Source organism: Stegodyphus dumicola, chromosome X1 (genome assembly GCF_044657685.1).
Source record: "Stegodyphus dumicola isolate Sdum_Otavi_A_Nest chromosome X1, ASM4465768v1".
In the NCBI taxonomy this organism is placed as follows: Eukaryota; Metazoa; Arthropoda; class Arachnida; order Araneae; family Eresidae; genus Stegodyphus; species Stegodyphus dumicola.
The window spans coordinates 105,939,788-105,955,043 of record NC_140780.1 but is presented as its reverse complement, the minus strand read 5'-3'; the positions used below and the strand labels follow the sequence as shown (position 1 = coordinate 105,955,043).

At 33.2% G+C, this 15,256-nt stretch overlaps 1 protein-coding gene across 5 annotated transcripts in view; it reads left to right on the top strand.

Annotated features, from left to right (window-relative positions):
• The window catches only part of LOC118188463 (uncharacterized), a 301,229-nt gene that overhangs the window by 226,365 nt on the left and 59,608 nt on the right, over positions 1-15,256 (top strand). For all 5 annotated transcript variants that reach the window (XM_085806957.1, XM_085806954.1, XM_085806953.1 and 2 more), the window contains exon 13: positions 1,975-2,207. In XM_085806957.1, the coding sequence (XP_085663083.1) occupies positions 1,975-2,207 (233 nt within the window). The remainder of the gene's footprint in view (positions 1-1,974; positions 2,208-15,256) is intronic.

Genomic DNA, 15,256 nt, shown 5'->3' with positions numbered 1-15,256 from the left:
AACCGCACCGATAACGAGACGTGACTGTGTGTCGCCGAAATCACCTTCGGTTACAGTTAGTGATAACGGCGCGTGGTTGGCAAGAACAACACATGTTTACAGAGTCGCCACAGCAGTCATTGCCAAATAAAAGTCTGTTGTGGCATGTTTTTGACCTTGACCTGGTTTGGCATATATCAGCTGTGTCTTTAAACCATTTTCTGATTAATATGAAGCTCTGATATATTTTTAGGTCTTTACGGACCTGTTTACAATTCAGCTTCTTATAGTTCAATCATCAGCGCTTTCAGAAGTAAGTGATATACAATATAAAACCATTATACAAATGAACAAAAGAAAAAACAAGAAAAAACACACAGAAAAAAAAATATCTGAAAGGCTTCCGGTTTTAAATTACGTCCAGAGGGGCTTTTTTTTTTTTTTTTTATGTTTTGTGTCTTACCTTTATTTATTAAATATCATGTTCTTTGCACTTAAATCATAAAATTCAGTTCAACAGCAACGTCGCAAAATAATTTTAAAATGAGCATATCTTTAGAATTTCTGATACACAGTTCTGCCGCACGCTGGAGATAAAAAGATTCATCCCCCATAGTGTGTTGCCATTGCTCACTTTTAAATTGTTGAGTTTGTTATTCAAACATTCGTTAAAGTTTTACAAAATATGAAATCGATAATAAAACAAATTCCAAGGGCTTTGAGATGTCCATATTTGCAGTAGGATTACGTCATTCAAAATTGGAATCGCTCTAGGTACCATTGCTTTATCGCAATGCGAGAAACATACATACATTTATGCAGATTCTTCATTATTTAATTTCTTCAAATGTAATACAGGGCGATATTTGGTGGCAACGATTTGAAAAGTTATACAACCTTTAAAGTACAAAATCGCAAAACAAAAACAATAGTCCTTCAGGGACAGAGACCCTTTGGACTAAAAATAAAATACAAATTGCTTGCATAAATGTATAGTAATATATACGTATATATATACATACATACTGGGTGTACCGTAAATGCAGTGACAAACTTATAGGAGAGGTAGAGCACATCATAAGGATTAAGGATTGCATAGAAACCTATAACCTGGACATGTCAGGGGTAAGTGGTAGCTGGAGTAGAAGATGGGAAAAGAAGCAAGAGTGATTCATTTGAAACATTTATTGGACATGAATACAAATGGTGTATGACAGCTTGAATTTTACAACAGATGCTCGAAGTTTGTACCATCAGACGCCAAGCAAGCCTGACACCGACGGACCATTTGAATGCCTCAAATTATTTTATCTTTCCGGAGTAGGTTCTTCCTGATTTGCTTGATGATGTACCACCAAGCATGATGGGGCTCCTGCTCATTTTGGACTGGATGTTCATCGCCATTTGAACAGATCATTCCCGCAATGATGGATTGAGCATGGTGAACCAGTCCCCTAGCCCCCACGCTCACCTGATTTATAGAGTCTTGACTTCTTTTTGTGGGAAGGCATCAAAAGTGTCATGCATTACAATCCTGTTGTGTCTGAAATGTATCTTGTGGCAAGACTCCTGCTGCTACAATCAAAGAAGCTACTGGTGTGGTTGAACATGTCCGGCAATAAATGGTCCGTCGGTGTCAGGCATGTTTGGCGTCTGATGGTGTAAACTTCAGACACCAAACATGGTAGGGCATGATGCAAACTTCGAGCATCTGCTGTAACATTTAAGCTGTTGTGTACCATTTGTATTCATGTCCAATAAATGCTTCAAATTAATCACTCTTGTTTCTTTTCCCATCTTCTACTTCTGCTGCCACTTACCTCTGACATTTCCGGTTATGGGTTCCTATGCGATTCGTAATCTTTATGATGTGCCCTATCTCCCCTAGAAGTTTGTCGCAACATTTATGGTACACCCTGTATATAGAGAGCGAGTTACAATATTTTATAAGTGAGATAAATTTTATTGAATATTTTTAATTGTCTGCTTATCTAGGCGTCTTCTGGAACTCTTGCATAAAACAAATTTCAGTGGTGTCTCAGGCTCTCTATATTTCTTGAACTCAAGTCGAATATCTGATATCATTATTTGGCAGTGGTTAAATCATTCTGTTCGTCAGATTGGTGTGTATCATCCATCATCACAAAGTGATGGTGTATTAGAACTGAATGAAAAAAGCATTGTTTGGTTAACTCCTAATGGTAAAAAACCCGAGGATGGCAGTCAAGGTAAGTGGCAGCTTTTTTCTCCTTCCCTTAAGAACAGCATATACATGTACATGCTGGATTAGAAAATATATTTATAACAATAAGCATTTCTTCTTTCTTGATATTCTAAATACAATGATATAATCAATGATTCTAAATACAATAGTATTGCTTAATGCAATTAAGTCATGTTCATTCTTTTCCGTTATATATAGTGCCAGTAAGTGTGCTAAATAAAGCATTTTATTCTGTAAACTTTGGTTCCATATTAAATTCTATTCATCCGCTTGTGAATGCAATAAAATATGTGACCTGCTCTGAATATAATAAAATAGCATATTATTCAAGAATAATATGCTATTTGCTATAATATGTTATATTTCAAGAACTATTCACATTTTATGTTTTGCAACTCATTATTTGAGTAATGCTGATAATTACTTATATATAAATTGAGAAGTTAACTTACTTAATGCAATATGTTGTTGTCTTTGATAGAGAGGAGTATTAAGTTTGACACTATATAATGTCATTCAGGAAGAAGGTCTTAAATGTGGCAGGCAAATACTCATTTAAAGCAATTGCAACATGTGTATGTGGCTCAGTTTGTAGCGATTTAGTAGCCAGAAGGGGCGAATATGTGTTACCAGATTATTTAATTGAACATTTTGTGATATTCACTAATGGCTATGGTTATTTACAATGAAAAGTGACAGTACAGATAAAAAGTGACAATGGTGATGGTATGTCTTTCACTTTCCCTCTCTTAATCAAAGCGTGCACTCGTCTGCTGTCCCATCATGCTCTTGCCTTGCTCTTCAGTATGTTGTTCTGTCACACTCCTGATATGCACAGTTGGACATTCTTATGCAACATGTTCTCCTGGGAATGATGGATATGCAGCAGAATCTGAAGTAAAGAAATTTAAAAAAGAAATGAAAAATTGTTTCTTTTTGTTTCATTGGATCATCTTTAGAACATCTAGAGGAAGAAAACATAAAGAGAAATGTCTTTTCTCCAGACCATCTTAAATGCTCAAACATCGTAAGGAGCATGTCTGAAACATCTTGTTGGGGGGTTTTGACATCTTAATAAGTCTTGTATACATACAAAACAAATTTGTGTAGATAGGGGAAAGAGTCTCTTAAGTTAAATGAAATTTTAAAAAGACAATAAATGTAATAAGAACTAATAAAATGTAAATAATAAAAAAGAATGAAAAATCATACGAAGGAAAAAAAATCTTGAATTGAAGAGCTTAGGTAGTAAATATTAGATGACCATTTGTGTGGTAAATGAGGAGTTCACTTTAGAGAAATGCATGATTTCATTATGTCAGTAGCTGTGGAAATTTTGTTGGCATCTTCATGTATTCCAGCTTTCTGCACTTCATAGCTTGTGGCTTTATAGGGTTCTAAAAATTTTCAATGGAGTTTCATTGTCACTCCAAACTGAATGTATAGAAGCACTACTTGATGACAAACTTTGCACAAGGTTTGTTGATTATCCTGCTTGTCATAGTAACATCTGTTTAATCTTTCTTTTTCTTGTAGTGAGGCGAGGAAGTGCTTCTTTTCAAGTATTTGTTTCATTTTTATATGTTCATTATTTTTCATTTGTATGCCAAAATATAGCTCAAAGTGTGTAGTTGGTTAGAAAAATTTTATGATTGATGTTGATTGTTTACAAATGTCTGATGATTGATTATTGACTATTCTTGCACAGAGGCAACGTATTTAAGCAATTTTTTGGGTTCCTGCAAGGATAACTTGGTTAAGACATGAATGAAAATATCTTGCATGCATTCAATTTGTGTGTGAGATTTCCTAGCTTTTTCTAGTAAAGCTTCAGAATTTTTTTGGTCTTCTTGCATTTCTTCAATTTGCCGAATTTGTGCAAGTCTTCATTTTAGGATAGGTCCTTTTGATATACTGTTACTTATCTCTACACTGCTACTCATCTCTTTCAGCTTCTGCAACCTTCCTTGCCCTTTCAGAATGGGCTAAATCTTCTTGAGGTTGAATTAGTTCTGCTTCCTTTTCCACCATCCCTTAGCTTCTTTGGTTTGTAAAGCAATTTCTGCTTGGCTAATGGGGGTTTCTCAGCTTCTCATTGATAATCTTGCATCTGAGTGTAATTTTTTTCAATTGTCTCAAAGATTTTTCATTGCCTGGGAATTTCTAACTGCTGTTTCATATTTTTCTAATCATTCTCCAACTTTTTCCTTGCAGTAATGGCTGCAACACGTTGCTTGCATTCATATTCTAGTTCTGCTTCAAGATCATAAGTCTATTTAGTGAGATTTTTCTCTTTGCTTAATTTGCTTCACGTATAACTTGTAAATCTCATTTAAGCTCTGCTTTATGTGCATGCATATTGACCTCTAATCTAAGTTTGAAGTCCTATCAGTCGTAATTCATCTTCAAGTTCTTCTATGTGTTCTTTACATTCTTCAAGATCTCTATTGAGTTTTTACTGTCTTAACATTCTGCATTGTTCCTCTCATGTCCAGTTCATTCAGGTATAGCTTTCTCTTCTGCAAGCAAATGATCAAACATGTGTTGTCATTTCTCAAAATCAGATGCTTTACTCTTTCATTTATCAAGCTCTGTAATTCCATCTTCAGCCTCACACTGCTGTTTCCATTTTAATTTATTGCTTTTATCAAGGATGATCTGAAGTTCATCTAATTTTTGCTACAAGACATCAACATCTTTAGAATGTTTCTTTTTCTGTTCTTTTGATAAAGCATCTGCATCAGCTTCTTCAATCTTTTTCTTTGTATTGTATGGTTTAAACACTGAGCAGAAATGCTTGTTTTTCTACTGGTTTCTTTACGTATCCTTCCTCATCAAGGTGCTTTTGCAAAGATTCTTCTAACATTTTCCTTCTGTTTTCTAATATCTGTGGTGTAGCTTTTTCAGATGTGAATTCAGCTGTTAATTGTTGAGAAGTTTGTGCTTTTATTAAGTTAACACCACATTTTGTAAAGGAAAATTCAGCTTGTTGCATACAATCATTTCTAATAATTGCTTCAACATATAGCAAGTTATTATCAGTAACATGAATGTCACTTTTAAAATTTGTATTTTGAATTCTGAAGCAACTCGTGAAGAAAGAAGCCTATTGGATGTACAGTGTGATCACAAAGTCCTGACAGTGATATAGAAAACTTCTGAAGCCCTGGAGAACAAGTTTCTTTATGTGTCAGAATGTTAATTATAGTCAACTAATGATGGAGATATGTGTGATGATGGCAGTGTTGCACTACTTGGTTTCTTAGTACAAGTAGATGATTTGTGGTCAAATGAATTGAAGGGAAAACATTTAGAATATTTATGATAACAATTAGAACTTCTATGGCCTTAGACCCACAATTGTAGCAAACCTATAGGTTGGATAGGCTTTTGAGAAGTTTTAGTCTCTAAGTTACAAGAATTATTATGTGCAAGTTTCAAATCATTTAAAGATTTAGTTTGTTTATAAATAGACACAGGTTTCTCATAAATCTTTAACTTATCTTTTAATTCACTTAGTTTTACAAGCATATAATAAAATTTTGTTAGGGTTTTCTGGAATGCATTTATTATATAATTAAAAATAAAAGATTAGCGATTTTACCTCTGGAACCAATTTTTGTCGTATCAATAAAATAATAAGGATTTATTTGGTTTAAATGTCTTTTAAGCATAATTTTATGCAAATATGCACCAATTAAGTTTAAAGAAAAACTCTTCCAACCAATATTTTTTTAATGCCTTAAAAGTTTTGTCACCCTGTAAAAGAATCTAACAAAAGTTTTAGTAAAGTTTGATAAGCATTTTTTTGTTGATATCTTGTAAATGTCATTCATAATTCTATTCCATTGACATTTTCTTCTCAATTGCTTAAAAAAAAGATTGTATAAAATTATCAGAACCATCAAAAGGTATTATACAATCACATAAATCATGCAAAGAAGTACTGAATGCCTGTTAGTAACACCCATGATGTTCCATTCGTGATTTAGTTTATGTAGACTAGCATCTGAGCTGGCGGTTGTCGAGTTCTGGCTAGGAGCCAAATGTGAACAAGTTGTTAACTGTTCAGTGTTTTGAGACTTCATTTTATTTTCGGGAATTGTTTTTGACTTCTGGGTTTTCTAATTCACTATCAAAATCAGAATTTGATACTGTAGTTTCTAATAACAGATCAAAATTAGTTGATGTACTCATGATTGTATTACGGCAGGTCATCAGCCGAAGTGGGACATTGTAAATTCGGAATATTAAGAATTCATATTATAAACTGCAAGAATGAAAATAGTTAATAAACATTCCTTAATTTCTGGAGTTTGAAAAGTGTCATCTAGCCCTGTGAATTCATGAAGTCATTTGTGATCTTGACCACAAATTTATATACAGTCAAAAGTCGTTAATCCGGACTCGTCGGGACTTCGGCGATTCCGGATTATAGATCATCAGTTTAAATCTGGTAAAATGGCATGCAGAAATTATAAAATTAAAAATATAAAACCGTAATTTACGAAATAAAGAACAATTATGATCTAAAGGGTATCAAAATTTACAAAAAAAAAAAAAAAAAAAAAAAGCTTAATATTTATTTGTTTACTTTATTAAACATTTCTTTCAATGTAAGTTGTTTAAGTTGCTTCATTTTTTATGTGATAATACATTCTCTTAAATTCTATAAATAAACAGACATAATTTCTTGTTCAGTTACAAAGTTCCGCTGTTCACGTCCTATAATTGCTGTGTCGAGAATACCGACTAATTTGTCAATCGAAATTTTTTCGTTTTCAATAACCTCTGTCACTTTCTTCGCTATCGGAAGCGAATTATAATGACGAGGCATTTGATTTAAATCATATCAAAGATGGAGTACATCGAGATGAAATACTACATAGAGTAAGCAATTATAAGCCAAATAAAATAAAAACATCTGCCCTTAAAGATAAGGATAGTGAATTCATTGCACGCCGTGTTAAAGATAAACAAGCGTTAAAGTTTAGATAAACAAAATATATGCCTTTATCCATTTTTTGCAGCAATTCCACTTTTTGTGTAATGGACTCCGAAAGATACTTTCGGATATCCTTTACATATTAGTAAATATATATCGAAAATTCTATTTGACATAATCGAAAGTTCAAGCTTACTTTTATAAAATTGCTCTAACAGTCTGCAAAAAATAATAAGCCGGATCCAATTCGAAGATTAAGGAACAATGCAATCTGCAACATAACTGAAATAGATAATTAGATAATTTTAGCTTAGCTTATCCCGTCCGTTATACATTAAACGCGCATTCGTAAACGTATTTTGCGCACGCGCAAATTCGCAGCGGTAAAGATCTTACGCGCATGCGTCAACGCGACGCATGCGCAGAAAGGTTGTAGCTTTGAGGTCCGGATTATAGATCATTCCGGATTATGGGTGTCCAAATTAACGACTTTTGACTGTAGTAACTTAAGTGCTTTGGTCGATAACGATTTTAAAGATCTAACTATATGCGGTATGTCACTGAGACTAGATATTCTCATGATTTAAGTATTTCTAAAAACACAAAATAAACATAAAAACAAATTAAATATATCCAAGTACTCATAGGTTGTTTACACAGTAAAATCAAGAAACAGTTCTGGTTAAAAAAATGAGTTCTGTTTTCAACATAACAGTTCTGGTTAAAAAAAATAGTTTGATTTCATCAACATTTAATTTGAAAGATTCGTTAATTAATTCTTAATAATAAATATGGAAAAGGTTACTTTCACTACGAACTTGAATGAGGATTAGCCAAGCTGCCCTGTATGTGGCTCAGTTTCTGGGGGATTAATAGACAGAAGAGGTGAATATATGTTACTGGATTATGTAGCTGGACTATTTTTGATGCATAGTGATGGCTCTGGTTATAATGAAGTATTAACAGACGAAAAGTGACAGTGGAGGTAGTACATCTTTGCGTCATCATCATTCTTTCATGGCATCTCTCTTTTTAATCAAAGCATGCAATTACTTTCTATCCCATCATCTTCTTGCCCCATTTTCTCTTTGTACAGTCATGTTGTGCTGTCACACACCTGATACTCATATGTATTGATTGAAAGATTTTATGTAATAGAATGAAATAACACCCCACAAGTGCAAGCTCTTTTATTTTAATATTCTCAAGTGCTCATTTTTGCATTTAATGGTATATCAGATTTTCAATGGTAGTCAGGAAATGTATAGTATAGGCCTTTATATGTAGTACCCACTTTTCAGCTTACTGTTGCACTATACTAGAGATGGAAAAGCATGTTCTGCAAATAGAAAAGTATTTATGATCTGTCAATTAAAAATGTTCACAGCATTTTCAGCCCCAAATTGACAAAATTAGCATTCCTGTTCTTGAAAAATGAAGTGAGCTAAATGAAAATCTTTTATTTCAAACTTTTAGTGGGTTCTGTATGTAGAATGGAAAAATTGCTGTTGTATGTAACATGCACACAGGTTAGACATGAGATAAAAGAAAGCTGTTCAAAATTAAAACAATTTTGGAAAAGAGATACTAACTGTACAAAACTAATTCAAATTCCTCTTAAAGTAGTTATTCATGAAAATGCGTTATTGAAAATGAAAAACCTCCTGCTGTGCAGGTTCTTATATGTAGAAAGTGCAAATAAGGTGAATGTCAAAAATTAGTAAAAGGAAATGTATTTAGGGTTACACATATATAAAGCCAATTAAAAAAATAAGGTTAACATGCTGTCTCAGGGATAAAATTTGTTTCTTCAAAGGTCCAAAAATATGAAAATCAGTGGATACCAAGTCTTGGCTGTGGGAAGGATGATCCATTACTGCCATAATAAACTGCATGTAAATTTGGCAGTATGGGATCGAGCATTGTTGTACATAAATGCAAACCCTTCCGAGAGAAATCACTCATTTTCTTTGAATTATCTTGTACATTCATCCCAATGTTTCTCATAAATTGACAGCATTTGTTTTTGCTCTACAAGTGAAAAAATGAACCAGTAGCAAGGACAAATTTCCTATCATCCTTTAAATGTATCTTCCCATTTTTTTAAATAATTTCTGGCCCTTAAAATCCTTAATTTTAGTCAAAATTTGCAAATTGTCCTTAGTTTTGCTCACCAGATATTTTCATCCCTTTTCTGTGACTACCATCCTGAGTGTGTGAATCTATATTTTGGGTGAATATTGAACTCAAATCACTTGGCTTGTAATACAGCCATTACAAACTGACATTGTAAATAATGAGGGACAAACATTAACCAGAGAACAAAGTTTCAAGGTTCCTGATGCATTAGGTTAAAAATAAACTCAGAAAAAATTGCTTGCTTTATTGTTACTCAGTGCTACAAAAAATTTAATTTGCATATTAGAACATTATACTAATGTATTTTAGTGTACAAATGAGCTTTAACTATATCTGTACATGTGTCTATATATTTCTATATCCTCCGTAAAAGTCATTTTCAAAATTAAAATAAGCTTTAAACAATATAAAAGGTAGTTTGGAAGTATTTATGCTTATCTCATTGTTAAAGGAAATAGAGCAACTACAAATGAAATGACTAATTTTTTTTAAAACATGTTAAGCATTATATGAAGTGTCTTTAATTAATATATAATTTTTGTATTTGCATTGCTTATATGTGATGCAAAAGACCTAAAAGTTTTAGAATTTTGGAGTTTCTTACTGATTCCAGGCCTACACTGCAGAATTTGCATGGGCCTAGTTCTTTCCAGTCCTGCATCCAAGAAAGATAAAGGAGAAAAGAACAGAAAGAAGAGTATTGTGAGATGATTCTGGTGTACAGGAAATAACTGTAAGATAAGCATACTCGCAATTCAACAAAAGAAACATCAGTAGAGTCATCTGTTAAGAGATTCATGTATTATGTAATTTTATTCAGAAATACCTTAACACTAAACTAAATATTTTTATAATCATTGCCTTTTGTTTGTTTGGTGCTCTTTTTTTCGGTGCGAGTGGAATCTTTCTCTATGTGCAAAACTCGCCTGCCAACTGAACGTGTTTTCATGCTGAGTAACAAAGGCTCTTCATTTTAAAGCTTTGCATTTGAAAATTTTCTACTGTTTTGATCACTTTGTTTATTTTGAAGTGTTGCAAAGGTTTTTCTCCTGACAGCTCATAATGCTGTCATATTAGTAGACATTCCTATGTTGCTTTGAATCACTTCAAACAAAAGTTTAAAATGATGTGTACAAATTTGATTGGGAAGTTTGCGTAAAAATATTTTCTCTGGCTGCTTCCTCAAAAACAAAAAGGGGAGACGTAAGATTTTAAGACGTAATTCTTTGGGCCCCCTTTTTGGGGGGAGGGTAATTAAGAAATCAAGCATTATAATTTTATAACTTTGTTGTTTATATATTGTTTTCTCGATATGGGTTCTTCAACCTCTGTGTCCTTAATAACTATGTCAAACTAACAGGAAAAAATTTATACTTTATTGAAATACATGAATTGGAAAAAATATGGACACGCTGAAATAAAAGCGTATTGCTGTGACTAATCGGTGTAGGAAACCGTTGGCATTCAGAACAGCTTATAGTCTTCTTGCAATGGATTGCAAGGGAATCTTGTACCATCCTTTCTGTAAAACATTGGCAAGTTCAGTTAAAGATGATGGCGGTGGATAGCACTCACGCAGATTTCTCTCCAAAATAGCCACAAAGGCTCAATAATATTATCTGGTGGCTCTGGTGGTCATAGTAGATATAAAAGTTCACCCTCATGCTCAGAAAACCAGTTTTGGAAAACATGAGCTGAGTGAACAGGAGCTCTGTCTTCTTGGAATATGGCAGCACCATTTGGGGAACAAAATTTGTACGAGCCAAAATGCCAAAATGGTCACATTATCTTTCGCAGTAATGTGACCTTGCATCGTAATGATGGGTCCCATGGAGTACTAGGATATGTCTGCCCAAACCATGACTGAGCTATCACCATGTTTCACTCTCGGCAACAAACAGTCTCTATCATATTCTTAGGACGGCTTTCGCCAGATGTAAACTCGCCCAGAAGTTGAAAACTGTGTGAAGCAGGACTCTTCCAACCAAATGACAGTCTTCTGTTGCTCTACAATCCAGGTTTTCCACTTACATTGCTCTACAGTCCAGGTAAAACTCTCTCCTCTTACAGGCATTTTGATCACTGATCTTTTGAATTGCAGCTCGCCCAAAAATACCCTGTTTGTGAAGCTGTCTTCCTATTGTTTTGGTGCTGACAGGGTTTTTAAGTGTGACATTCAGTTCAGCTGTCACATTTGGGGCTATAATCCTCTTATTTTTCATCACAATCTTCTTCCATGATCATCTGTCGTGATCACTCAGCACACATTTTAGTCCATGCTAGGATTTAGCAGATGTGGTTTTTCTGTATAAGTTAAAAGTCTTAGATACTGTGCCTCTTGAAAAAACAAACATTTCGTCTATCTTAGTTACGGAAGCATCTACTGTACAAAGCCCAACAATGTGCCCACATTCCAATTCATTTAACTCCAACATGATGCACTCACAACTGCACAGAACACTGACTCGATAACAAATGATGCAACATATCGAGGATGTTGTACAGGTGTCATTAGTGAGCAAACATATCAGTGCCATCAACAGCTTTTGCAAAAATAAACATTTCAGTTCAAACATGCATTTTATGAGGTGCTTCCATATTTTTGCCAGCCCCTCTAAATACATACAAGGCAAACAATTACCAAGAAGGAAAAACAAAAATTAGAAATCTGTGACCCTTAAAATGCAAGGAAGATCATAGATCAGCAAAGTCTAAAGCTTATAGTTGTATGATTCGGAAATGAATCAATGAAATCACTGAATTAACTTGCCTTTGACTTCAATTCAGAAATATGTATAGGGTTACTCGACACTTCTGGAAACTTTTGGGAACGTTGTTTCTAGGGCTTTGAAAATGCATTTTTTGGTAACTTCCAGTACGTTCATACAGGTATGCATGTGTGTGTGTACTACTATTACACACTGTAAAAGATTTTTCTCTAAAAGTTTGCAGTGTCAATTTCATCCTTTGAAACTTTGTATGTTTTAGTACCCACTATAGAGAGCAAGAAGATCAAGAATTTAACCCATTCACGACAGGCACCTCTGTTATCGAAGTGTTCTCTTGGATGGCGCGTTAACATGATACATCGTCTTGTGGGGACACGCAATTCGCGCTGCTAAGCCTAACTTTGGAAAAAAATTTGTATAAATTTAATTTGTCATCCAATTGTTCAGATTTTTGGTACATTATGAGAAGAACATTCAGGTAGTTTTCAAAATTAATTTTAAACCTTTATTGTTATATTTTCCTTAAAAATTTTATAAAATACTCATTCTAGAATAATATAATTTTTCCTTTATCCCACAATTAAATATATATGGGAAAATATCCAACAATCGCAGATTTTATTTAACACAACACATAATTAAAATTAAAAAATATTAAAACTGTCTTTCATAAAAATTCAATGTGCAAACAACGAAAAGGAAGCAATATTTCAAAAAAGAGACAGTATATGATATTCTTTGAAACATGGGTATATGCAAAGTCTAACGTTGCAAATGTCACAGGAATAGAATATCAGCAAATTTGACTCATTTAGCGTTTGTGTATCTTCTACAGTCAGATAGCGCTTTCATTTTGCCATTAAAAAAATACAACACCAGCAATAGAACATTTAAAACAAAACTTTCGCTAAGCCATACAAAATATTCATCAAAAATCTAAGAGTAATAAAAAAGTCTCTAATGATAGAACATTTACTCCATTATACGGGGATAAAAAAAATATAAATAAATAAATTTAATTTTAAAAGTATTCCAGAGCATTGAGAACATGTACATTTGCTTATATGAAATGACGCAGTAAGAGCCATCACGTTACTCAACACTAACGAATTAGCATTTGTGTATATTCTTCTATGTTCAGATACCTATATTGCAAAAATAAAAAGTACCTCAAAGCATCGAGAACATGTGCATTTGTTTATATCAAATGATGCAGTTAAAGAGACATTACATTGCTCAACACCCACCCACGAATCTCCCTCTCATTCCGAAACAAAATACCAAAAATAAACAAACGTACAGCTGCATCTAGTGGCCAAAAAAAAAAAAAAAAAAAAAAAAACTATTTAAACGTTTTATCTAAAAAGTCAAATGTGGTATGCCCGGCCATAGAGTGAATTAAATGGTGATTCAAATATGACACACCTGGCCGTGAGGTAATGTTCGCTGCTGATGCACATAGGACACACCTGTACTGAACAGTTGAAGAGGGTTACTACAATAGAATGTGAATTTCAGGTGACCAAAAACAAAGAGAGAATGGCTGCCAAAAAACTTATTTATACTTTCATAGTATTCATTATTTGCAGATTACTGTATGAAAATGAGTACTGTTGAAAGGTAGGAATTATTGAAGAAAAAGAGCATGTGAACTGATAATTTCACACACATTTTTTTTTTTTTAATTTGATTCATTTGTCTTATTAATCATTTAATGACCAGTAGGATGAAAACATACTTTAAAAAACTTTTCTGAACCTGCGATGAGTCAGCAACATACTGCAGCTTTAACCATTTGGCCATTAGTACTCACAATTAGGAAGTGTTCCATCTGGGATGTGGCGGAAGGAAGAGCAAATTTATAAAAAAGCAATCGGGGCCTGAGCACCAAACCTTCATTTTCAAGAGGGCCTCTTAAATTCTTCTGTATTAAAATTTTTTTCCCAGTTCTGGGTTTATAAAAATAAAGAAGAGGAAAAATTTTAAACTTTGTTTTTTAGCTTTTGTATTTTTCTTTGAAAATCAGACACTGAACTGTTGTCTTGTGTTCTCATGGATGGCCAGTAATGTTCAGAGAGAAGCTGCAGTTTGTAAACTAAGGCTAATTTTGTATAAGCGATCTCTGCTTCTGTGTGATAATTTTATTTGAGGCTTATCATATCACGTCAATATGAGGGTCTTTGGTTTATTGCAGATTTGGTCTTGGTTACACTATTTTGCTCCTATATTTGTAATTTAATTAATTAAAATTTGTAGCAAAATCAGTAAAAATTTTTTTATTTCAGTTAAAAAAAAACAAAAAAATAGCAGCTTTTTTTTTTTTTTTTTTTTTTTTTTTTTGTTTAAATAATTTTAAAAAGGGAAAAAAGTAGGAAATTATTAGGTTATTTCACAAAATATTTTGTATAATTTTCATCAGTGCTATTTACTGTGTTAAAAAAAGTAATGCAGAGAGGTCTTCCTTTAATAGGTTTCGTTTCAACCCTCCATTTTCGTAAATCAGGCCCCAGAATGTAGTCATCTTATGCCATTCTAAAAACAGTTGACCAAATGCATTTCATGATTACCTATTTTGGATACTGCACCTCCTAAACAGTGTATATGATGATTCATCAATGCCTCGTATTTTCTGTTTATTTAATACATTATGACAAAGTACTGAAGGGCTGTATAGTTAAGGGAAGAAGTTCCTTGGGGGAAAGACTTCTAAAGAAAATTGGCTTTCATTCACATATTACATGTGAGGAATAAGCCCATGCAGCCAATGCATTTCCATCATGAGAAAATGAAAAAAATCTTTGTAAAGTGAAATGCTTTTTTGGAAACATGACTCCTGCAAAATATAAAGATAAGTTTCTCCTTTTCTTTAGAAACATAATTTTAATAATCGTACTACACAATCTTTTGTACTGTATTTCTTTCTGACTGAATATGTATGCTTTGCTTAATCAAACATTTTTACTGTGCATTAACATTTTATATATCTTTTCTCATGAAAAATAATTTCAGATCAATTTTTAAGTAGAGTACAAAGTCTGTAATCCGGACGTCCATTATCCAGAAGGATCTATAATCCGGACCTCAAAGCCACACATTTTTTTTTGTATGCTTTACGAATGCGCGTAATGCGTTTATGCACGCGCGTTTAATTTATATTGCTTGATTTCTATGTACTTAACTTTCTAGGAGTATTTCTGAAAGGGATTAAAAAAAGTTTTAATATAACTTAAAATTATAACC